This window comes from Acanthopagrus latus, chromosome 11, assembly GCF_904848185.1.
Source record: "Acanthopagrus latus isolate v.2019 chromosome 11, fAcaLat1.1, whole genome shotgun sequence".
Taxonomy (NCBI): domain Eukaryota; kingdom Metazoa; phylum Chordata; class Actinopteri; order Spariformes; family Sparidae; genus Acanthopagrus; species Acanthopagrus latus.
Window position 1 is genome coordinate 23488030 of NC_051049.1, and position 25318 is coordinate 23513347.

Genomic DNA, 25318 nt, shown 5'->3' on the forward strand with positions numbered 1-25318 from the left:
CGGCAACAAAAGGTGCCGCAAAGTGTTACAAAGGGATGAGCAAAAGTGCTTGATAGGCGTAAAATGAAATGGACCAAGAGAGAGAGACACACAGAAGGAGAGACAGAGGGGGGAAATGTAGAGAAAGAGCTGATGCGAATGGAAAGAAGTGAAAAACGGCGGCGGGAGAGTGAATGTTCATTTGCTTTTAACAATCAGATTTTATTGCAATGGCCGTGCAACACTTTGGTCGGGCATTTGGTGAAATCATTAGCACATAAACCCACGTTCTTCTCAGTAAAGCTCTCGGATACAGAACACAAAGAGGCAGAGAGGAGGAGGTAATGAGAAGGGGAAAGTGAGGAGACAATAATGGAGAATGATTAAAAGAATTATGACAGCAAACATAAGCACAGATCCTGCTGTTGGTCACTCTGGTTTAGAAAAAAAATGCTGCGCCCAGAAAACAAAATGCTAGATCATTCCTTCTTGGATGAAGATTGCTGCGATCAGTTGTGGTAATAATAACATTAGTGTGGTGTAGGCCTCCAGCCAGCAGGGGCAGCAGAGCATGAAACCTACAAAGTGATGATATGTGGGAGTATACTACATACTAATAACATCCACAAAGAGTCCACAGAGGAGAAATTGCAATTAAAACTTTTTACAGCAGAAAAACAAAACAAAACAAAACAAACAAAAACAGGTCATGGATGGTGGTGAAACACGTCCCGGAAAATATAACCTGTACAGCTGAACACAGGGGGAGTCACCACAGGCGACGGGGCCCAGCTCAACTGGATCCAGCAGCCTGATCACAACCTCGCACTGGGGCTGAACAAGGGCCCCCAAACCACCTGACAATGGTCAATTTGATAACAGGGGATGGAGTGCAGACGTGATGCAAGGTCACAGCGGCTTTGACCAAGACTTTGACCTCAGCGACAGCATGATTTGAACTGAAGATTTATTTCTAACAAACCAGGAGTGATTGTGGAAAGACAAACCAAGGCAAGTTTGGCAAGTTATTTGTACTTTATGTGGAGTTCAAATGACGTGTGTACAATGAGTTAACAAGGCAGTTAAGCTTGTTTTGACACTACCTAGATGCCTCCGACACAGTGTCAAATCATGTTAATTTTTTGAATGTTGTAAAACTAAAATTCTGTCTCAGACGATTCTGAGATCTCATTTCATCTTTTCTCGTTATGACAATATTGATGTAGACTGTGCTTTAATTTGCATTGACAAGGTCGGAGTTTAAATTAAGTCCCATATAGACCTTGTATCAATATACTGCATAAAAACTGCAGTGTGCTAGGAACAATAAACATTCAAGCTGCCCAACAATCAACAACACTGTCATTTAAGCTATTATATAACCAGAGCAAATTGAAATGTGCACCCAAAATCATGCCACATTTGTGGACAGAAACCCTCTCTGAGGAGGAGGGGATGAGCACACGAAGGTGAACTCGGCTATTCTGAAATCATTTCCATAAGCGGAGTCATCCCAGGCTCCGAAAATATTTTATTCATTTTTAAGTGACAGGTGGAGAGAGGAGATGTTCTGCACTCAGCCACCTGGATGCCCCACTAAATCCAAATGTAACTAATGGAGTCTGACATTAGCTCCATTTAGCAGAGGAAAAGGGGAAAAAAGCGTGCGAGTGAGAACAAGAGGTTTACTATCTATACAACCATTATTCGTAACTATACTGACTGATGTTTAACCACACAAAATCACTGGTCGACCAGGTTGTCAGCTGATATTATGATGATCTTGGCAAAATTAGAACATTAGAGAACATTTTGTGAAGTGTTGACGGTTCTTGGCAGAACAGACTTGCTGAATCAGTTTTTGCAAGATCAATTATTAAACTTATTTAATTCATATTTTAAAAGTAAGAACTCAGGGGAATTTCAGAAGGTGAAGGTGCTGTGGAGAGCTTGTTTTAAAGACTAAGTTGTAGACATCAGTGTTTTTGACACACTGCCCTCGAATCAGAGGTGTTGAGGCAAACAATCAACCTGAAGATAGAAATAGAGTCCATAGAGAGACCATTCAATCATGTTGATGCTATGGGCCTGTCTTGGCTATGAATAGCTTCTCAAAGGACCCTGTTCCTGTGTTCAGGTTGATTGATTGCCCTGAGACCTCCGATCTGAAACACCTGTCTGACTCGAGAGGAGGTGACTGTGAGTGTGACTGTGAATTTCTGTTGTGTATTTCTATTGGTATATCTCAGGGTTCCATAGTGAATTATACACATGCGGAGAGAAATGGTAGAAAAGATTAAGATAAAATGAATACGAGGCACTCAGAGTGATGTGTTTCACTGAAATTATCACTACAGAAATGATATTCCGACATTTTTATTCTAGTTTTTTTTGAGATGCTGCACAGTGATTAGTAATTCACTGATAGAGAGACTGTTAAATTCTGTAACATCTCAAGGACAACTTCAAACATCTAAAACATAGATGTGACAGTTTAGAGAGGTATTTCCAAAGGAAATAAATTTGTACTTTAATGTACTGCAAATTTCAACAATCATACATGGGAATTTTTATTTTCAGAATTCCTCTGCTTATTGTAGTTCCAAGATAGTACAGCACAATGCTAATACCTTAGTAAAAAGTGACATAATTTTATTTTAATATCATCACGCAACTAGGATTGTACAGCAAAATGAGAGTCAAATGAAAAAAACTGCATCAAATTCGAACTGCACCACACTGCACTTTCTTGGATCATCTTCAACTTCAATGTGAAATAGATCGGATGAATGGATCTTGAGAAATCTTGAGAAATGCAAATCACATACAGAGATTACTTGCTTTATAGTTAGATAAATGAGAAAGATGAATAAAGATATAAAACAAAAACTTCAGATGGGTTCAGGGGATGAATCCCAAAGTCTCTCAGCCTGAGGAATGAGGCTGCTGTGTAGTCTGGTGGTACGGCAGGAGACACTTCTGTATCTCTTGGCAGACAGCAGCAGGGTGAACACACCTATCAAAATGCCTATTTCATGCACTTGCAGCACAATGACATCACCACGTTCCACTTTTTTTAATTTATCATGATGACCTAAATAAACTGAATTATATCAATATCTGTTTTGATTAAGAGGGCTGAGCTGGTATGCAAAGGAAGAGGATGAAATCGGCTGCAGTCTTTTCAGACACACCTGCACAGAGTGTAGCCTGTAACACCAGACACCTTTGATCCACCACAAGTCCTGCAGTTATCATGAATCTTCAATGAAACCATTGAGCTGCCTTGGCTTCAGTGATGCTCGGGGAGATGACAGTGCGGGGCACTGGCAGGGTTGAATCTTCAATGAAGAGCAACAGTAACCCTGGAACAATGAGCAGGCCAAAGTGTGCCCATATCCTCAGCCAACTCTCACCGCCGGCTCATCCATCAAACCCCCAGCGAACTGTCACTCCTTTCAGCTCTCCAGGGATTGCAAACATCCCCTTCCTCCTGTTACTTCCCTCCCTTCGCTTACTCTGTCAGACGCTTTTACCCTCAGACTTCAGCTCTGTTTCTCCTTCCCTTCGCTGAACTTGTCTTGTCTTTTTTTTCCCAGAGAGCTGAGTTTTGTGGACAAAGAGGAAACAAACCGGAAGGGTGGTGGTGACATTTTCATTCATGAAAGAAACACACCAAGAGATATGTTTAGGACACTCAGATGTCAAAATAGCCCACGTCACTGTGAAATCATCGACCCCCTGTGTTCACATCAGCTATACTTAACTTCAAAGGTAAAGCTTTCAGAGAAACCTTTGATTATATTAAATACAAGCTCTTCCTCCAAGTGAGTCAGGTGCTCTCCTAAGGAACCACAATTAATTGAAATTGTATAGTGGGACTCAAAAAACAGGAAAGACCTCAGTAAGGCCCCAGTTTTATGTCGTCTGTTTTGACAAACAACCCATTAAGGATTTTTTATGATCTATGTTTATAGTATTATCGGTATTTCCTGCGTTGTACTATAAAAGCAAATACAGCACATACTAAAAATAGACTTGTGAGGTCCTCACCTAAAAGAGTTGCTACAAACTGGCTACATCACTGGAAGTTTAGCAATATTGACTCCAATCATTCCACTAACTTTCTGTTTCTAATCCATTACATATTCTCTTTCCAAAAATATGTATTGTGTATAACACTAATAGAACAGTATTTGATTGTTCGCTAATCCTTACTGACTTATAATAAACTGAAAACAGTAGAGAGGTTAATGTCTTACATTATCAACATTTTTTGACATTTTTGATCCCAGCAACACATTTCAAACTAGTTACGATCAAAGGGGCAAGAAAAGACCAGTTAAGTTGGGAAACGGGTTCACTGGTGACAGGTGCTAGTGTCATGATTGGGCATCCTCCAAAGGCTCAGTCATTCACTGGCAAAGGATGGAGCGAGGTTCAACACGTGATGTATAAAAGAGAATACTTAGTGTGAAGTAGTCAGTAAACACAATTTAATTGGAAAGGATTGCATTGTTTTTAATTTGCGTTTTTCACAGCATCCCAACTTCTTTGGAATCACAGTTGTACCCTGAATTGTATATCGGGTTGTCTAATGAAACTTTTACTTATTATAGTAAGATTCAGTGTCACGTCAGGGAACGAACCACCGAGCCTGTGATTAGAGGATGAGCCACTCTACCTCATGAGGTCCAGCCTTCCCTGATATCCAGTGACCGTGTGTATATGCAGTGTTCTTATGTTGCTTTTATTTTGCCCCAAAACAAACTTTACAGCTTCGTTCAGGGTTATCTAAATATGACAAGTATCACATTTGTTTAAGATTTGATTAAATGTATACCAGCAGAGCCAAATATTATTGGGGTGAATGAACGTAGCCTATATCACCTGACACCGAGGGGACACATTATGCAAATATCATGTTGTTACAGCTCATGGTTCATCAGCTATCAGCTAAAACGTAAAAAAAGTCACAACTGACCACATGGTGGCACTATTGGTACTATGTGCTAGTATGTGCTGCGGCTTCTCTCACACTAATTTTACCAAGTCAAAACACTTAATTTAAATGTAAATGTACTGAAATTCAGACACTGGCGAGTAAATTTAGTACTCTTTATGTTTCTTGTACATGGACGTTGAGTAACTTCAAGATCTGTGTTTCCTTGTCGAAAAACATTAACAAAAAAACAAAAAAACTGAAGACAGCATCCAGATGCAGCGCAGACACGAGAGAAAGTGACACCAAACACAAAAGTTTGGACAGTTTTTATAAATTTAATATATCAATATATAGAGATATTTATCAACAGCTTGATTTCATAGAAACGTGAGTGAGACCATTTTGGCATACAGTACAGATATTCCATGTAAGTACAGAAGTTGCTAAGTTTTTAACTCCCTCCCCCCACCCACACCAACCCACCAGTTAACCCCACCCACCCCCACCCCGCAGACACATAACACGGAGAAACAGAAAGAGTAAAAGTATACAGGAGCACAAAACAAGGCACCAATAAATTAAAACGATAACCCCCTCCCCCCGTTTTTTAAAAAAACACACAACAACAAAATCTATTCAACTGAATTAAATACAGTATGAACACTAAAAATCTGCAATGCTGTTAAAAAGCAACACAAGAAACAAAAACCGAACAGACAGGAGAAAAAAGTCAAATAAAAACACTTTGGCAGATTATTAATTTTTAGTTACAATCAAGTAGTAAATAAATCCAGTGCTCTTGTGTACAAATAAATTCATATATAGTCTACACTCCTTTTTACCCCAGAGGTTTATGTACATTGTTTTTTTTTGTTGTTTTTTTACAGATACATTTAAAACATTATCAAAAAGTTTTTGCTGTATGAAAACGTATTTACAAGTCACGATTCAAAACCATTGGACTGTACCATTGAACCACCCCCCCCTTTTTAATTTCCTCCCCTCCCAAGAACGTTATCTCTTTACACAGTGCAGAAGGCTTCTTGAAAAGTTTTGTGCAACAAACAGCGTAAAAAAAATACCTGTCGTATGGCTGTGGGATGGACGGAGCCCCGAATGGTGTTTGAGATTTCCTTGCAGGCGATGACACATCAGCAACATTTGGAGGAAATGTGGGCAGACAGTTTTGCAAAGAATTGGAGCCGATCGTATTTGCAGCGAGTCAATTGTTGAAGTACAATGTCCAAATCTGTGATAATTACATATCAAAATATTTCCCCTGTATATCATCATCCAGAACCATTACAGGATTTACACACACAACTTCCACATTGCTGCCCGCCCCCCCAACCTTATGTTACACTGGTAGAAAAATGTAGGCGACTGGACACTGCCCTTCAAGTAATCAAGATCAAATATGAAACAGAACAGCTTGGTGAAAAGAGACAGAGAGAGAGAGAGCAACAACTACAACTCACAGACTAACAGTCCAAAAAACACATGATAATAAGAGGAACCAGCTGGTGAAGGAAAGTCACTGGGTCAATGAGGGCTAATGTCAGCCAAGTAGAGTCAATGAGGGCTCCTTCAACAGTCTGAAACTGTGGCTGGTTGGGGGGTGCAGGTGGAGGTGGTGGTTAGGGTGCTGCTTCTCCTGCCTGAGCGTGCTTGCTCCCCTGTTCGCTGGTTCACGGTCGGGAGGGCTCTTTTTCTCCAGCTCTGGGGGTTTCCTTTGTTATTTTTGGGATTGCAGGTTATTTCCTCCAGTGTGTTTTTATCCAATCTTTCGGTGTCTGTCTACCCAAAAACTGATAGCCCTTGCCAAAGGAAAGATGTCATGAGAATGGGAGGGCGAGAGAATGAGAGTGCAAAGAGACAATGACGCTGACTTTGCTCTTTAAACTAAAAATCAGTAGTGTGACAACCACAGGAGGTCTAGATGCCTCACGGTTGACCCTGCATTTGATACAGTGCTTGAAGGATGTAAAGTGGTGGAGAAATGTGAGTGATGTTAGAAAGCAGTCAGTGTGTTCTGGTTTAAGCAGCATGGGTCAGATTCAGTGGAGACAACTATTAGAAAGAGTGCAGAGACGAAGGAAAGGACAAGCAACAGGAGAATTAAAAACAGGAAGCACAAATCAGGAACTCTAGAATTACAGGATACAATTATATTAGATTTATGGGTCATCATGGCTGTTAGAATTTGCTATAATGAGCTCTGACTTCGAACATCTTTCATATAAAATAAACGACAGGCAACCGTGCCATAGTTGACTTGATTTAGTTTGAACTTTGGTGGTGGTAACCTGCCTATTACGCACGAGGACTCGTGAGGAATATTCCGCTATCTTTAAACAGAAGCGCCTTTCAAACAAATATTATGTAACAGTGCTGTGACAAATTCTCGCATCTTGTTTTTTTTATCCTGAGCCAAGAAGCACCAGCATAATGCCTCCTTTGCCATGTCGCCTCCGTTATGACTCGGTTACTACATCTGCTGGTGGATCAGCGGCGGAACGAAACTGTCTACCTTTGTAACTTCTATAAAGACGGCAAGGAGGGATAACGTTGCAAAGTTCCCACTTTGAAGAGAGTGTAAAAGGGGCTAGAGTTAAATCTCTAGGTTGGTTAGGCCTACACAATGTAGATATTCTATGGAAAACGTGCATATATATCCAAAGCTGAGATCTAGAATCAGGATTGTGTCACACCAGCTGCTTGTGGTGTCTCAGTGACAATTCACTGACGGTAAAGGAATATGGGACTAAATATATGCCAGTATATGCATACATGGAGAAATATGTGTACCAGAGTAAGAAGTGAATGGGAAATATCTGATAACATTACCTCAATTGATTATTTGGTTATTTAGTCTCATGTCGATACAGGCATAAAGTCACGAGACTGAAAGATGTATATTGTGTAATATTGTTGTGAACTTCCACGTTTACTCATTAAAAACAGCATTTTAATCCAGTGTCACTTAGATGTGTGAATGATGTCTCATTAGGTCTCTTTAGTAAATTCAATATGGTTGCCCCAGACATATAAGAATGGCGTGCAATATAGTCCAACATGATACTGCTGTTTGCATTTGAACAGTGCTTTTGTGGTGTTAAATAGATTTTTTGTAAGATATGATGTTTTTACTTGCAGCAGCGCATCAACTACTGAGCAAGATTTAAACGTATAACAAATAACTGACCCGGGAGAAACAAACTTAGCTATACAACATCTCACCTGTATTACAGTAACTGAATAGCTGCACATATGTTATTAACGTACATAAACACACTATTAATTGTTCTTCAGCCTCTTCAGCATGAGGCAGAGTGCTGGACTTGATCTGTTCAACCGCAGCCTGTTGTTAATGAATCTAACTGATTATGGATGATTATAACCAGGATTACACTGCCACAAGAGCACTGATCAGCTCCATGAGAATGTCCAGAGAGCATACTGTCCTCTGCAACACATACAGTTACTACCTAGCCTATGATGAATGACAAAAGTTTCTTCCTTCTGCGTCCTCCAGTAGAGATGACGGTTCTCAAGGTGGCCACAAAGTGGATCAGCCAATCTGTCTTCACACTACCGCAATAATACATTTCTGACAATGCCATGCTCAGTCACCTCAATAAATAACTGATTTATACTCCTATCTGCAAACCCACAGGATGAAAACCCCACCACACCTGCAGCAACCATGCACATGAAGGAAACTATGGAGGGTGCAGAGCCAAGAGTTCAATCCAGCAGTGGGATTTATTTAATCTGAAATTCACAAAGATACCTGAGCCCTGAGACGTTTCTTATCACCCTCAACTTTCCCTTAGGACTTCATCAAAAATAATCTTCATAACATTAAAGAAGGACCATAGTTCAATGCTAAAATGCAGCTACCAAATGTACAGTTTTATCGATGTCAATCCTAAATTCTGCCAAACCCCCCCCAACAAAAAAAAAAACAGCTGCTGAACCAGCCCGTGATCCTTCTGAGCTGAGACACACTCTTCCTCACCGTGTAATACGTTTTATTTTTTCTTCATGTGTAGGAGGTAAAGATGAAGGAGATGGCCTCTCCCTTGTGCTCAATCCTCCTTCATTAGATAGACATAGGGGAGTGCAGCGCTGGAGAGGGGTATAATTTACCCGTCTAGCATGCCACTTGCCACATACAGTACATACACATCCCCCACTGTGCATCACAGACTAAGTGTCATCCTTCTGAGGGAAGTGACTGAGACACAACATCAGCAGAAATCTGGCAAAATAAATGGCCCACCATTCATCTTCCGAGCACAAACCTGTTCGCATAGAGTCTATTCTTAATCCTGGCAGTCGTTTCCTGCCTACGTTTGTCTGTGTGCGTTTCTTTCTTCCTCCCCTGTGGTTTCCAGAGCATTACATGTAGCAGACCTTTCCAGGAAACTATGAATAATAACAACCATTAATCAACTGTGTGTTTGTATGCACAGTTAGATTGAACCTGTATTGGAAGACTTTAATTTTGCATTCTGTCCTTTTTTTTTTTTTTTGCTTATTCAGTCATAAAGTATATATAAGTTCATGAAAAGACTGCAGGTGTGCCAAAGAGAAGCACTTCTAGGTCCAACTCAACTGAAATACAACATCGTTCAAATATGTTGAATGGAAGACCAGTGTTGTATGTATAGTTCAGACAATGTAAAGCTTATAAAAATGTCTTGGAAGTGTTTGTAGCTTCAAAATGCCCTTTATTGAGACTGAACGGCATCCAGAAAATAAATCATTTGCCACGACTTGTAACAGCTACCTTCTGAAGTTGTCATGACCGCTCCTAGTGATTCACACTAACAACACACTGTGAGCAATTATTGCAATAGTCACTGGGCATGAATTCCATCTGATTCAATGGGCTGGAAGCTTGTCTGTGGCAAGCCAATGGAGGATCATCTCTTTATGCTGGTTAACACGTTTCCTCTCTATTCAGCTTTCAAATCAAATCAGCACCCGGCTCAGTCAGCCTCTGCGTATTATTACTCATCTGCTTGTACAAATCAGGGCCACTAACAGCCACGCTGAACTCGCAGTGACAGCAGAAAATCATTCCTTCCAAATGTAGAACAGCATCTCATCTAGAAAACGCACATTGTTAAAGAGGGGGAGTAAAGACGGAGAAGTGAAGCTAAGAAGTCCCTGGGATCAGTGTGTATGGGGTGGGCAAGTTCAAACACTAACGATTGTGTTCGGCAGCAGGAAGTGATAAAACTCAGTCCCTCAAAACACCATTTTCTTATCTCAAACAGTCACAGGAAGGTGTTTTGTAACACTTCACAGGTTTACCTCCAAAATATTGATGGCAGCAGACACAAAGACAGGACTCAAAAGAAAAAAAAAAGACGGGAGCGCATGTGTGAGTCTTAACACCCATTGCAAATAAACAAACAATCTCAAGTTCATTGACTGCTGGCGCACCTCGATACCAGGAGAGAGGATTACCCATAATCCTTAGCCTTTTCTGCCCTGCTGCTTTTTGCCTTGAGGCACTACCCTCTGGTGGCACAAATCCACCCATTCCCCCTTACTATTTCACCCCGAAATCACCTCCAAACACACAGACACCCCCATCATTTTTTTTTCTGTCTCCTTTCCCCTTGGCTATATTTAGCTTTGCCTGCCTACATACAGTATGCCATGGGGCAAATGTGAGAGGCCGGGTGTGAGAAAGGATGACATTCCCCTGTTGTTTGAAATAAATCTGTCATGTCTCCCGACAATGTAAAGGGAACTATGAAGAAAAATAACGTCCTTGCTGTACTGTATATCCTTGCAAGCTCAAACTAATCTGCCTTAAGAGAGATGCTGATGACATATTTACAACAGCAAACACAAACAAATAAATAAAGAGTCATAATGAGGAATTCAAAATAATGCATGCCAGCTTTTCCCCCTTGTATGGTGGCCAGATAGCCTTCTATTTACAATGTGCACTGAGATAGCCAAATGAGGTTAGTTCGAGCAAAATCATCAAGCAGCATTTTACACACCACTACAGCTAATGAGAGGCAGAGAGAAGAGAGGAGAGGAGCGGAGACTACAAATCAACTAGCACTAAGGGAAGTAGTAGTGGCTAGTAGTGGTAGTAATGTAGTAGTAGGAGAGATGTACGTGTCATCCTCGCTCCTCATTTGCCAGGGAGGCAAAATTAGGACTCCTTCTCTTTTTCTCGTCTGCGTTGTACTGGCCTCATTGTAGCGGTGTAGAGGCTGTGGTGAGAGGAGGGGCCAGGATGGAATTGAGGGGAGAAGGGGGGGGAGCAGAATGCGTCCTCCCCTCAGGGATAGCCATCATCCTCCAGACTGAGTGCCACGCGCTGCAAACAGCAGATAAAAAGACTGTTATCACAGTAGGCTGGTGAAGGAGAGAGTGAGGTGAGATAGAAAACAGCAAAAGAAAAAGGCAGCATGATGGTCGGAGAACAAAGACGGAAATCAGGGGAAGGAGAAAGACTCAAGTCGAGACGGCATCCAGAAAAGAAACGACAGGCTCATATAGAAACCATTCACATCTCCCTCCTCCACCTCCTCCTCCTCCTCCTCCTCTCCCTGACCTTCCTCTTCAGGCCCCCTTCCCTTGTTCATTCTCTCCTTCTCTGGCTGCTCTTATGTGAGGAATGCAGGATGCTTGCCTACGGCTGTAAATGTCTGGCCCATATAATGCCAACCTAATTTCTCTGGTTGTCAGAGTTACCACATTGCCATGAAAGGAGAGGAAGAAAACAAGAAAAAAATAAATAAAAATCAGAGGACAATAAAAGAGATTTGGACACACAAGAAGAACACAGAGAGAGTGTAGTTCCCTCTGTGCAGCCAGACACTGAGGATGGTTGTTAATTCGACCTTGAATCTTAATATGACTCAGACGTGCACCTGTTTTGTGTGTGTGTATGTGTGAGTGTGTGTTTTCCAGCCTGTCATCATGCCAGTGATACCCAGAATTCCCTGCCTCCTTTCTCTCTGGAGCAACACAAAGAAATCTGTGTTACCATGCCAACCGATCAAAGCGCTTGACTCTCCCCCCCTCGCATAATCCTTTTTGGCTGCCCTTCCCTGCTCGCTCCACGCAGAAAATACAAATATATTCAATAAATGTCAGGAGTGTCCTGATGACACACTTTTTTAAGGGCATTTGAGTGCAAATCAGAGCTGGCATTGTTTCGAGAGTTTGTAGAGAATGCAGCTTCATGCCCGATTCTCAAAAAATGCTTCTGCATCCAAGAGAAATCAACAGGGCAGTCTGCAGTTCAAAAATATAAGAAATTGTCATTTTGACTGTCCTTGGTTCTGATTTGTGCTCCCCTTTTTACTCTCCATGTTGCATTTACACTCTAACAAGAGCATAAAATTCACATCAGGGCAATGTCATGATATCACTATCCATTCCAAATTTTATTTGCGGAATGTTCCTGTGCTCTGCTGTCCTTCCAGTCAGATTTCAACAATAAAACTAGTCCCCTCTCTGCTGTAAAAGCATCTCAGCACTAAAATAATTTACTGATAATAAACAACGACGCCACAGCACGGCTTCCCTCATCATACATCTCTCTTTCATACCCACTGCATCAGTACAGCGGTGATTATTAAAGCCTCAGTGCCCGTCTAATGTCTGGATGGCTCTTTGTTATCATTTTTAGCAGCAAACATAACAAAGAAAACATCCATGAAATTCCTCTCTAACAAGGATAATACCTTGTGGCACATATTTTCTGTTTTCTAGTGACCATGTGGGAAAAATCAGCTGCTTCTCTAAACAAAGATGACATGTGTCTGTGTAAGGAGTTTTGTAAGGAAACAGGAGCTCCGTAAGAAACACAAGTCTCTGAGTAACAGAACAAACATCAACAACCAGAAAAACTAACGTAGTGTACAAATAAATGGGATGGCAGGTTGGCGACAAAGATGTGATGTTGATAAACAAATGTACTGTATGATTATGGTCATGAAGGTGAAATTCATGCGATGTGCTGGTGAAGGGCTTATGTGTTCGTACGATCTGTGTTTTCAGTGATAACTGCAAAACTCATGTGTGAGAATGTGGGCGTGTGCGTGTGCGAGCCTGTTCTTTCTTTCCAGGCAAACATGTACAACAAACAGGCTTTTCCAAACCCCTGCACATACTCCCATATCTCAAATATTCCAAACCCCTTGCTTTCTCCTGCAGCTTCCCTCATTTGCTGCTGGACAGCATTGGCGCCCCTGAGTACCAGTGAGAGTTGCTGTCTGTGATGCCGCCCCCTAGAGGGAGCGCTATGAATGGCTGACTGTGGCTGCCACTCACTGCTGGGTACACGTGGCCGATGGACTCGCTGTGCCGTCCAATGTGGATTTCGTCATCGTCGTCCTCCGTGGTTTTGCGGTAGACTGGGTTGTCGAAGTTCATGCTCTTGGTGTTCTTGCGCCGCCAGTTGCGCCAGACCAGGTATCCGCCGGTGCAGAGTAATCCAATGACCACTGTGGCAAGGATAGGGACTGCATGTGTTTAACACACACACAACAACAACACACGGCGGGAGCGTTAACACAGCCCAGGGGACACAGAGCGGCGCTTTAAGCACTCACACACACTCACTTCACACACTCTCCTTCAGGTTCTGAGGGCTCATTACTTTCTGTCTTTATTTTTTCGGAAATTGTATATAATAAAAATTCATACCTGTAAGACAGGTTTGCAGGGGAATTAAATAAAAGAGAGAAAATAAAAAAGAAGAAAGAAAAATTACAGTATGTGACGAGGTAGCCATAATCCTGGAAATTTGTTGGTTGTCGGGTTTGCTGTTCATAACACATGCGTATACTCAGTCCTGTCAAAACAGAACTATGACGAGTTTATTTATAGCATGAAGACTTATGTTTCCATAATTATAAGGCCCATAAGGCACTTAAACATCCTGTTTCTAGTTCCTCTCTCTTCTTAAAAGAAGTTGCTTGAGTGTGGTCTTTTCCTGCACGGAAAAAAGCATCATATTTTTGGATCTATGAGGACATGAAATCCATGAGAAAATCAGTCTACAGCATTTTACCTTGCTAATATTAAAACACATCAAATGTCATAATGAATAGATGTGGATATCGTTTATGTGTTCATCAAAGAAATGGTTTTCAAACCTTTTTACCCATCAAGGTATACTACATTTTGTCCCAGGGTCCCATCTGATAAAAAATTTTGCCTTTAGATATTTTATAAGAGAAAATGTATGAAATCCATTGTCCATGGCATTATGTTAAGTATTGATTGAATCATAGTGAAGATAAATTATTCTTCTATTTGCCAGGGACCCCCTGGAACCATTCAAGGATCCAGACCTGATTCAGTCCGGGGCCTACTCTGACAGCCACTGATCTGCCAACCAAAACAGATCATAAGCTTAGTTCTGGCACAACAACCTCAGCTACACAATTTGCAGTAGGAAACCCTGCATATTCATCTGCTGAGTTTTTTTTTTCAGAGAATATTGGCAATGAACTGAAAATAATGAGCATTCATCCTGTACATTTACATTCTATTTACATTCCACCTCAGTCTCAATCTACAAAATGATCAAAATCACACAAACATGATTCCACATCCACAATTTGCAATGATGAATGCCTGCATGCTTCATCTGAAACACATGATAAACTCCACATCAATAACACACACACACACACACACACACACACACACACACACACACTCAAACAAATACATGCACCACAGACACTTTTCTGTTAAATCTTATAACACTCAGGTCCTGACGCCAGTGATAACGTTTTAATCTTTTTTATATACAAGTCAAGCAAAGTTGCTGAACTCGCATCATTGTAATATTCTTGGGCTACATTTGGGCTGTGATTTATAATTTTGAACACTATCTGCATACTGCATGACTCTGGTGTTTTGGATGGGGTTATGAGAGGAGAATGGACAAGGGGAAGACGAATAAGAGGGAGGAGGAGAGTGGGAGAAAGGGGATTGGAGGATTTGAGATAAGCGCCGTCTCTCTCCTCTCATTACCATATCAGTATGACTGCGGAGCTGCCCTTTAGGACCTGTGTCTGTATAGTGAATGTCTGAGTCTATGTGTGTGTAGAGACCAGCAGCCAGACCAGAGGTATGTCAATGAGGAGAGATAAAACAAGCGTGCGGGTGTTTTTGTGTGTGTTCGCCCACGTTCGTAGCCGTGAATCTCTTCTGGAAGCCCCATCTAATTACTCTTTTGTTGAAAAGGCACTTGAGATCCCTGTGTGACTGGGCTGGAAACCCCAGATCCGCCTTTGTTCTTCTCTAAATGCTCGCTAGTTTAAAAAAAACATCAGCTTTTGTCTCATTTAGAAAATCTCACTCCAATTAGAGAGCGGCATAACAGCCTGACTTTGGCTAAAGACTGATAATCATTGCTGGGTCGTTTCCCCTTGTGGAGCTGTGGGTGGGCGTGGTGCATTAGCGGATGTGAGCGGAGAACTGGGGTGCACAAATCCAGCCCTTGTGGACCTCCGACAATAATTAATGTTTCAAAGCTGCCAAAAAACGCAGAATAGGGGATTTATGGCGGCAGTGAATGGCAGAAGGACAGAATGAGGGATGGAGCAGAAAGGGTTAACAGTCTAGGGGGTTGTTTTAATGAGCTGATATCTCAATCGCTGTGAATGAAAAGAGAGAAAAAAATGGCATTATGATGTTTTAGAGCCCCCATAATTTATCAAAGTATTCAATATTGGGGATGAAAGGGATCTTAATTAGCGACATATGCCACTACTATAAGGTCATTTGCACATTCAGCTGATTTCTCAGTTAGGATACGCTGGAAAAGTATTAAATATTACCATAAAATGTGATATTCTTTTTAATGAAATCTAACAGAATAGATTGACTTTAGCAGCTGGTTTGATTGCAATAACTTGAATTATCTTTGTATGCCTGCCTCATATTAGTGCTATGGTAGTCTGGGGACCTAATAGCGTTTTACCCTGTACAGACAATATGCTTTCTGACCTGGGAAATTATGTTTTTGGCCTCGAGCTGTGGAAATTTTGACATGGGAAAATAACATTTTATCTCATTAAGCTCCTTCTCAGTCATATAATATTTCTTCCTATTGAAGAGCTGATTCTATCAACTGTGTAACCCACTCTTAGTGCACTGGGTCAGAGAAATAGGTCAGAGAGCGGGACTGATTTCAGAGTGAGCAATACTGTATGATCAGAGCAGGAACATCAGCCTAATGTTATAACAGCTGGTCAAATGTGATGGCAAAGCATGAACAGGATTTCCCGTTTGCTCAAATCTCATTAATAATGACATAATGTGCTCATTGCAAAGGCCTGGCCATCGCTGACTGACGAGCTCACTGGCCCATAATGGCTTTTTCATAGCCGTAGGCCAGGAGACTATTGTTGGATAATACCACAGCTCAGTACATTTTCTCATTCAAGAAACTATTACTTTGTGCTCACGCATCGCTGCAGAGGAAGACATCATGTTCAAAAGACACAAGGCGCGTCTAAACTATATTTATTCTAATGAGTCAAGTGGGAGTACAAACACGCTAGTCACACACACATAAACCCAGTCACACACACATAAAACACCACAACCACACACAACATGCAGGACTTCAGCAACAAGCAGAGACGGAGAAGCCAGGAGGGAGAAGCAGGCAGGCAGAAAGCAAAGGCGACACAGCAAGAAAGTCAAGAGTACTCACCGATAGGAATGACTATCCCCAGAACAGCTACTGTGATGTTGTTACCTATGAGGTAGTGATCACTCGCAGCTGAGGTAAACAGCAAGAGGGGGGGAAAAAAAAAGAGGATGAAAAAATGAGCAAAATTTTCTGTTCCCAGACAGACATTCTCCCCAAAGGCCTTGCTAGAGAGAAACACAAGTTTGAAGCATCATGCTGGAGCAACTTAAACAACGTATTTGCATTATATACGGGTAGAGAATCCATCTGATTTCACTTTGGACTACAGCATGTGTAAATGACATGTAGATGAACAAGAGGATGCTATATAAATGCAATGAGATGCGTTTTCACACAACAGAAGACAAATGCAATTCCAGAAAGTAATACATCAGAATTTGCACTAATATGATTCAAAGGCAACTTTTGTTTCAGGATGGAATACATCTTTCAGTGGATGTTTGAACATGGCTAGATACTCATGAGTCATTCGGTATCACTTTAAAATAAGATCCTTATAATAGTATCAAGTGTTAGGTAATAGGTTGTCCTTATAAGATGCTTATATTAGACTACATTATTAAAACTCTGCACTGCAAAATAAAAAAAAAAAACTGATGCAGTGGCTAAGAAGGTAAAAAGGGAGAGTGATAGAAACCAGGGTAAGACAAGAGTGAACAGACGGGCATTCACTCAACTGAGGTACGATACTGGATGAAAATCTGTTACCCTGCTGATACGTGTCCCACTCAGTAACAGGGATCAAGATGGTTCAAAAAAGCCATTCTTTGTACTAGAACAGTAAGTAACAAAACCTGCCATCTCATTAATGCAACCAGGTGTTTCACTCTGCCTTTTCATTGAGCTGAGATCAGGGTTTCAGGATTGATGCAGTAGCCAGGCACTATCAGCAATCATGTTGCTAAACTGTCTTAGTGAGAGTGGAACTAAAGGTTTCTCAGTGGTTTTATGAATATCAACTGAAGCCTTATGACTTTCTTATAACTGTTTATAATAGCACTGCAAACACATTGAGTTAAACTAACTTAAATATGAATGCTGTCATTGAAAATCCTATTATAAGCTTTTTTAGTTGCTTTATCAAGACTGAAAGATATGTCGTGGTGTATGTGTTTTAAATGAACTATGCCTTTTGCAGCTACTAGATCTAAATGCTTTATTAAAGTTGAGATTTTTTTTTGCACTTATTAACAAGTTTATTTTCACTGGCTTTTGCCATTGAAGGTAGTTAGTTAAATTTAATATATGTATTTGTAATGTTTTTATAACAATTGTAAACTAATGAACTAAACTAATGAAAAGTTACTCCATCAGCTTTGTTTTAATTATTGACACTGACATAGTCTTATTAATATTAATAGCATCTTATACGGACTTATGAGGGCATAATTACCTATTAACTAATGTTTACTACAAGGACTTTATCATAAAATGTTACCTGCATTTGTTCTGGACATGCTTTGTATGTGTCCTCTCCTCAAACTCTCACTGCAACAAGTTGATGTGACGCTTGACATTAATCCTGCTCCCAACCCTCCTATTAGCAGCAGGCTAGCCATTAGCCAAAGTGTGATCAGATGGCTATAATGAAGTCTAGTGAGGAAGATTAACAGAAAAGATCACAGTGCTGGCCCTGCATACTCATTGGCTCACCCTACAAAGAGACTGTGTGTATTTGTATGCAGGGAAATGGCACAGATGGGAGGTGACTGATGGGACATACAATTAAGACACATTCTCTCTCACAAATGCAGTCATATAGAGGACGGACTGCCTTTTGACAAATGCACACTCACCCACAGACAAAGGCACTCTAACTTAAAGAGGCACTGCAGGCGACATGACTTCACACTGAGCAGCGAAGCGTCTTAGTCCTGATTCAGCAGAAATGAACTTAGCTTTTCTGAAAGTATGAGTGATGTTCAATGGGTCCTAAGACTCTAAAAGGCGGATTAAAAGAATCTTATTAGAGCAGCAGTTATGAAAGAGGCAGTCCTGGAAAGTGAAGACAAGAGCGAGAGAGAGTGAGAAAGAGAGAAAGAAGAAGAAGAAAGAAAAAGGTCTCAGTTTCATTAAGGCTATCATTGCTGGAGGGATTTTAAGCTCAAAAATAATTTGCTTTTGTCTGCCTCAATGAAAACGTCTATATAAATCTATTTATATATCAATATCAAACCATAACCCTTTCCTAATGTGTAGGTTACCCACAGTATGTAGAGATATTAGTGTTTCTGGCACAACTGGTAACTGGGCACATGGTGCAAATGGAGATAAATGAAGTGAGTATGACATGAAATTAGTTTTTCAACAAAAGTTCAACGAATCCAAATCACATGTGACAACAGAGAGAAAGTGTTTATAGTCATGGTTAACATGTCTGTATTTTGGTGGAGCGTGTCATAGTTTTGGATATGTAGTTAAAAGCCCCAGTAACCATAAAGTGTGTAACCAATTGAGTTAAACTGTAAAAAGATTAATCCCTTATTGAGGTTTCTGAGAGCCAGCATTTTTTCTCAATTGTTCCCAATGAAGAGAAAATGCTTCTGTGGCAGAATGAGAGAAAGCCCTGCACCCAGGGTCTTTTTTTCAGATCGCTATGCCATTCTTGTGCCGCTTCAAGTTGAATCACTCGACTTTTCATAAAGGTGTTGGTGAGCTCAATTCTTTTTAAAGCTAACACATAGAACTATTATCTGAATAGGAGGCGCTTAGGAGGAGATCTTAAAATATATATATAAAAAATAACTCAGAATATTGCAATGTTTTTTAAGGAAACATCGCTCAGTCCTTGCAAACATATATTCCAAAAATCATCTGAGGCATCAATAATTTGAATTACTCTACTTCCAAACGTACAGAATTCCCTTTCTTGTTTTTGTTTAACCAACTGTTTTTGTGCAGAGCTGCAATGGAGGGACAGTAACACGAAGAAAGACATTCTTGCTTGTCTGACTCAGACTGCTGAAGCCTCATACTAACAAAGTTTGGACTGCATTTTTGCTCAAAATGAGGACAGTGGATTTTTTTCTCCCATCAGTTACATTAAAAGGATATTAGCAAGGGATCTCGATTAGGGCCACTGTGAACAGGAGGAATGATTACAGCACGCCAAACCTGTTAAAATGTTCAAACGAGCACCTGACCTGATGACCTGACCAAGTGCTTTAAGATTCTGAAGCTATTCCATTGGACAGCAATGCAGCTTTTTCCATTCCAGTGTTGCAGATTAATAATTACTGGCATCAAGAGTGATGGTTAAAATTTGTGAGAGCTTTGTGCACCAGCTGTGGTTCATCTTTTATTCCTGAAACTCCTGGTACTTCCTCGCTCCACCATGCCAGCCACAGTGGTGCACATGCTTAACAGCTGATGCCGGCAAACTTGACAGTGTGCACTGAGTTGAAAATTATGACACATGGCCCGTGGGTTTGGAGACACGTCTTGTTCATGCCCCATTTTCTCATCCGTGTCTGCTCCACCTCTCATCTGGAGCACTTGTGTTGTGGTGAAGAGGCTGACAACTTCAGAGACTAGAGGAAACATGTTCTTGCTTCTAACTAACTCTGAAAAACCCAGGCCCCCAAAGTGGTGAGACTCGCTGTGGCAGCCATCCTCTTTAATTCCCAGAAAATCACTTTCTCTCCTGCTTCTTTTCCGTCCCATCCTATCCATGTAAATGCTGTTTTCCTACCCAACAATGTGTCGCCTTCTAACTCCCATCCTCCCTGCTCAAGTGCCGGGTTGTCATGTTCCTTTTGTGCTCTGTTCATTCTTTTTCCTCCATGGCCTCTTTATTGTCTCACTGTACCTTTTCATTTAACGATGCTTAGTGTTTACTCTTTGCTCATTTCTCATTCACCTGTCCCTCATTCTTTGTTTTCCTCTAACTATCACACCCACTTTCACACCCTTCCTTTCAACTTACTCTTTCTAAAGCTTATTAAAACTCAGTTCTTATTCTCCTGGTTTCTGAATAGAAGATAAATACAACACTGGAAAAACTTTAAACACAGTACAACAGCTTGCAATCTTTCTCACTTGCCAACCATTTTTTATACTCCATGCTACTTATGCTGTGTTCAAGTCAGTCTGACTTTCAGCTCTCCAGGACAAATGTTGAACTTCAGACCTCAAAGTGTTCCAGGTGCATGACACCAAGCCCAAAGAAAAAAACACTGCTGACAAACAAGTGAACACAACTGAACTCTAAACATTGCAGCTTCCTTGCATACATAAGTGAAAAAGGAGGAAAAATCAACATATGAGGTCATATTTGAGGTTTCTGAGAGCCAGTGTCATTTTTCAATTGTTCCCAGTGAGGAGAAAAAACTCTGTGGCAGAATGAAAGAAGCCCTGCACCCAGGGTCTTTTTTTCCAGGTCACTCAGTCTTTTTTGTGCAGCTTCAAGTTGAAACACTCAACTTTTCAGAAAGGCACCGGCCAGCTCATTTTCTTTTTACTGGAAGAGGAGATGATATTCACTGTATTTCTGTCTCCTACAGATCGAGTCATGCACCCTTCCCTGCTCTGTGGTTGATAGGTGGAGCTGTGACAGTGGGAATATCAGCAATATTAAGTTAACATTACATGCAAAGCATGGAAACAAGTTCCCATTTTTAGTAACCAAATCAAGTGACATAACTTACTCGTTGTATTCCTGTCCAGCGACATTGGTAGGTAATGCACAGTAAAATGTTTGTTCTGAATGTTCTCTCATTTTTTATGGCATTCTTTAGTCTTGTTCAGTCTCCTAAATAACTTATGTGCAGAGAAGATGACTTTGAGAAATTGTTAATCGCAACCAGCTACCTAATAACAATGGAAACAAATTTAATTCAATTAACATGCAGGTATAACTACGAGATTGTATTTATCATTTTAATTAAATACCGGTATATATATTTCATGTTGCCTTTTAGTTGTTGGTTTACCTTTTACAATGTACACTTCCATGGATGCTGCCTTTGTTGTGTGATGTCCGACAACTACTTTTTATGTACTGCTTTTTATGGTAAGAGGTTGAAAATTCTTGACTTCTGAGTTGTGTGTAATGCACATTATTCTGTGCCTTCACATAACCAAGCAGTAGGTTGTCATTCAAGCATCAGACACTATCTAAGGTTCTACTGAAGCGTGTAAGTAACTGCGTGAACCAGTTGCAGATTTTTTTTGACATTTTACTGCTCGTCTCCTGCTTTGGTCTGAAAGTGTGATATAATGGTATTGGAGCTACAGAAAAAAAACAAGTCTTTTTAAGCAACTTATTTGGAAGATTTGTGTTATCTTTCTTCTCCCTACAGGAACAAATTACTTTGGGGAAAAGCTGCCTTTGCAGTTTGACAGTTACCACTATCTCATTTTCATGTCTCAATGTAGCAAAGGCCTTGAAGAAAGCTGAAAACACTGATCTCTGCAGCTAAACCCACACCATAGCATGTGGTGTAAAGCACAGTGGTTTATCAATTTTGCTTCACGGTGCTATCAAGGATTTTTCTCCACTTCCAAATACAATTTAAGTCTTAGCATGGCTCTGTAAACCACTGTCACTGACATTATATTCTGCTGTCATTGTTTGTCTGGGCAACAAACTGTAAAGCTGTATTTTTCCTGTGCGCCAGTAAAGCTTGATTGCTTCAAGAATGAAGAATGCTGCCAGTTTTAGAGAGGCAAAGTGAAAGTGATGAGGAGAGCAAAAGACAAAGAGAGGGAGAGAAGCTGTCAGAAAGTGAGGATGAGTGATGAGAGGTGGCAGGTGAGAATGGAGAGGACTGTCGTTTGTTAGCTCTGACAGCTCTGTTACACGCTGCTCATAGGGGAACGACGAGCAGACCGAGATGTAAACTGGCGAGGGTGTGTGTGTGTGTGTGTGTGTGTGTGTGTGTGTGTGTATGAGAGAGAGAGAAGCAGGGAGGAAAAGAGGACGTACACAGATGGCCAAACACAGAGACGAGGGGGAAGAGAAGCCAGAGAGAGGAGGGAAACTAACTGATCTAAGTGGTGGTTTTCAGCTTCCTGCTGCTTTAATGGCAGGTGGTAGCAATAGTGATGGCAGTGGAGCATTACGCACAGAAAAACACACAAACATTACGCATACACCCACTTCACACAATCTGACATTCCTATGCACAAACCATTCTGATCCTTACCCCTGTGAGAGAGGTTGCCATTGCTCTCTCTTTGAATGCTGTTGGGGGCCACTGGGCCCAGTAGGGGTGTGTGTGTGGATGTTCTGCTTGTGCTGCTCAAACTGGTCGTCTCTGTACTTGTAGCGGCAGGGGTGCGAGGCTGCTCTGTAGAGGTTCTCCTGGGGGTCTGAGGAGGGGCTGATGTTGTCAGGCGTCTGGTCGTGGGCCTGACAGTCGTAGCAGCAGAGGTGGTAGTGGGCCTTGTGGTCGTGGTGGTAGGGGGTGCTGTGGTGCTGGTAACAGCTGTAGTGCTAGTTGTAGCGGTTGTTGTGGTGGTAGTGGTGGTTGACGGAGCAGCTGTTGTGGTCGTTCTGGGTCGAACTGCACAGGTGAAACAGGAAAATAATCATATCAATAGCACTTTGGATTTCATGATTTCAAGAAAACTTAAGGCTAAATTCCAGAGCAAAATTCTTGCGAGCTTTTTAGAGAGGAGCAATAGAAAGAAACACCAACCAAGGACATAATGGTACCCATCTACCAAGCATCAGTGATATTTGTGAAGTGAGATGTCTGCACAGAGCCCAAAGGATACTAAAACACCCACCCCAGCCACAGTCTGTTCACCCCGCTGCCATCTGGCAAAAGATACAGAATTATCCCCTGTCATACCACCAGACTACAGAGCAGCTTCTAGCCTCAGGCTCTGAGACTCCTCAGTTCATCCTCCACACTTCACTCTTCTATGTAGCATAAAGGGACTTGCTCTAAGTTTTGTTTTGACACACTAATGTTGCAAAATGACAAATAATTAAAACTTTGCCTTTCAAACTTCAACAATTGGCACATATGCCGACTCTGAGAGTTGTATTTTGGCTATGTGCATACACATACAGCATATCATGGGAAATTAAAAGATTGTAACATGCTCCAAACTCCCCAGAGTTTTATTTAAGTTAGTTTGCAATGTAGCAAATGTATGCAAAATTATACAAACTATGAGGTGGTTAAAACTGATATTCAAAGCAATCAAATATGTTTCATTTTAATACATAACATGGACACAACTCTGCAACTTCATCTGCTTAAATTATTCATTTGTATTTTATATTATGGTAAAACAATAATATTTTATCACACAATTCTGTTGAAAATCTGCTGAAAGTTAAAAGTGACTTGCCCTTCGTTTTAAATACTAAAATGTGGCTTGAAGGCTCACATGTTTTATGAACCTCTGCTTCATCTCGAGCAGTTTGGTATATCAGTTATCCCTGCCCTTTGAAAAAGTAACTATTTCTGTATGTTTATTTAATAGGGAAAGAAACTGTGCAACAGATACATTCATAGTTCATGCTCCCTGTCATCTTTTAAACACCTCCAACTCTGTGTCATCACTGTCTTGTGTATCCATCAGGTCACCAGTGACAAGCCTTTCATTTTGTGTTTCAGAGAACCAAATCACAGTATAAAAAAGTGGTTTAATTCAGGATTTCACACATATCTCCAACATTTTATGGTTGCTTTAAAACCGATAACGTTTTTCTGCTAAATCAACCAAGACATAAAGCAGAAAGCAAGAGGAGCAGAATGTGAGGAGCTCATTTTATCAAACCTTAATAAGTTCTCAGCAGAAATACTTGTACTGCACTCAAATCCCCAAAATGTGAGTGCAATTTCTCTGTTCACGCTCAGTGGTCATGTTCCCTCGCCTGCCCTTTCTCAGAGGGATTCTCTGAATTGTAGCCTACATACATCATCACCTCTCTTGCTCCCTTTTCTTTGTGTCAGCTCCTTTCTTCTCACATGTGCAAACACATGAGTGCAAAATCGAGTGGGTTCATTAAGGACAACAACTTTACTAATAGGTGACTGTAGAGGCTGGGGACTGGCTGAGCGGTGAGTAAGGTCACTGAAGTAATGGAGGTGCGCTGCGAACACAGGTAAGCTGGGAGAAGATCACTGACCCACTTCCTAAGATATTGTTACAGTAAGCAGAGGTATTGAATTCTCTGTGGGAGTTGGCTTTTAAATCAATCATATTTTTGACAAGAAGATGTGAACATATTGCATTGTTGAAGGATGGTGGTGAATACTGGTTTTGGCTCACAGGTGCAATGGTCCTTAGGATATTTTGTTTTTACGATTTGAGACAAATATGAATCTGTGTGATTATAAAAACTTTATTTAGGTCAGGGGTAGAAAAAAATATCTGTCATGAATATGACGCTTGTATTCATATTTGTTTTTGTATTTAATATATTCCACTTCCACGGTATGTATTTCACTGAAAGCTTTAACAGTTTGATATTATGAGCAGTTTTACGCTCATACTTGTATTTTTGGTGTCTAAAAAAAAGGTGTCTAATATGGAAAAATAGAACATTAAGGCAGATAAGCCTTAATGTTCAGAGAGACTTTATTTTTCTCTTACTGTTCATTGCAGCAGCACCTCTGTTCACCCTCTGTCTGAAAGCTCTGTATTGATACCTCTTTAAGGGCCACTCTCTGACTGGTCAGTTTTAATAGGCCTGAGCATCCCACTGT

At 40.9% G+C, this 25318-nt stretch overlaps 1 protein-coding gene across 12 annotated transcripts in view; it reads right to left on the reverse strand.

Moving 5' to 3' along the window:
* Positions 1–5787: 5787 nt before the first annotated feature.
* lrp8 (low density lipoprotein receptor-related protein 8, apolipoprotein e receptor) overlaps positions 5788–25318 on the reverse strand; it is a 181388-nt gene continuing 161857 nt past the window's right edge. For 5 of the 12 annotated variants that reach the window (XR_005077712.1, XR_005077714.1, XR_005077715.1 and 2 more), the window contains 4 exons: positions 22796–23155; positions 16650–16718; positions 11517–13434; positions 5788–11279 (listed from right to left, as the gene is read on the reverse strand). Coding sequence is in view for 5 of the 12 variants with exons in the window: in XM_037114452.1 (XP_036970347.1) it covers positions 11241–11279; positions 13244–13434; positions 16650–16718; positions 22796–23155 (659 nt within the window). In the remaining 7 variants the exon portion in view is untranslated. Of the gene's footprint in view, positions 11280–11516; positions 13908–16649; positions 16719–18121; positions 18243–22795; positions 23156–25318 lie in introns of those variants that run through there. The other 7 variants (XR_005077711.1, XR_005077710.1, XM_037114453.1 and 4 more) reach the window with 7 other exon arrangements.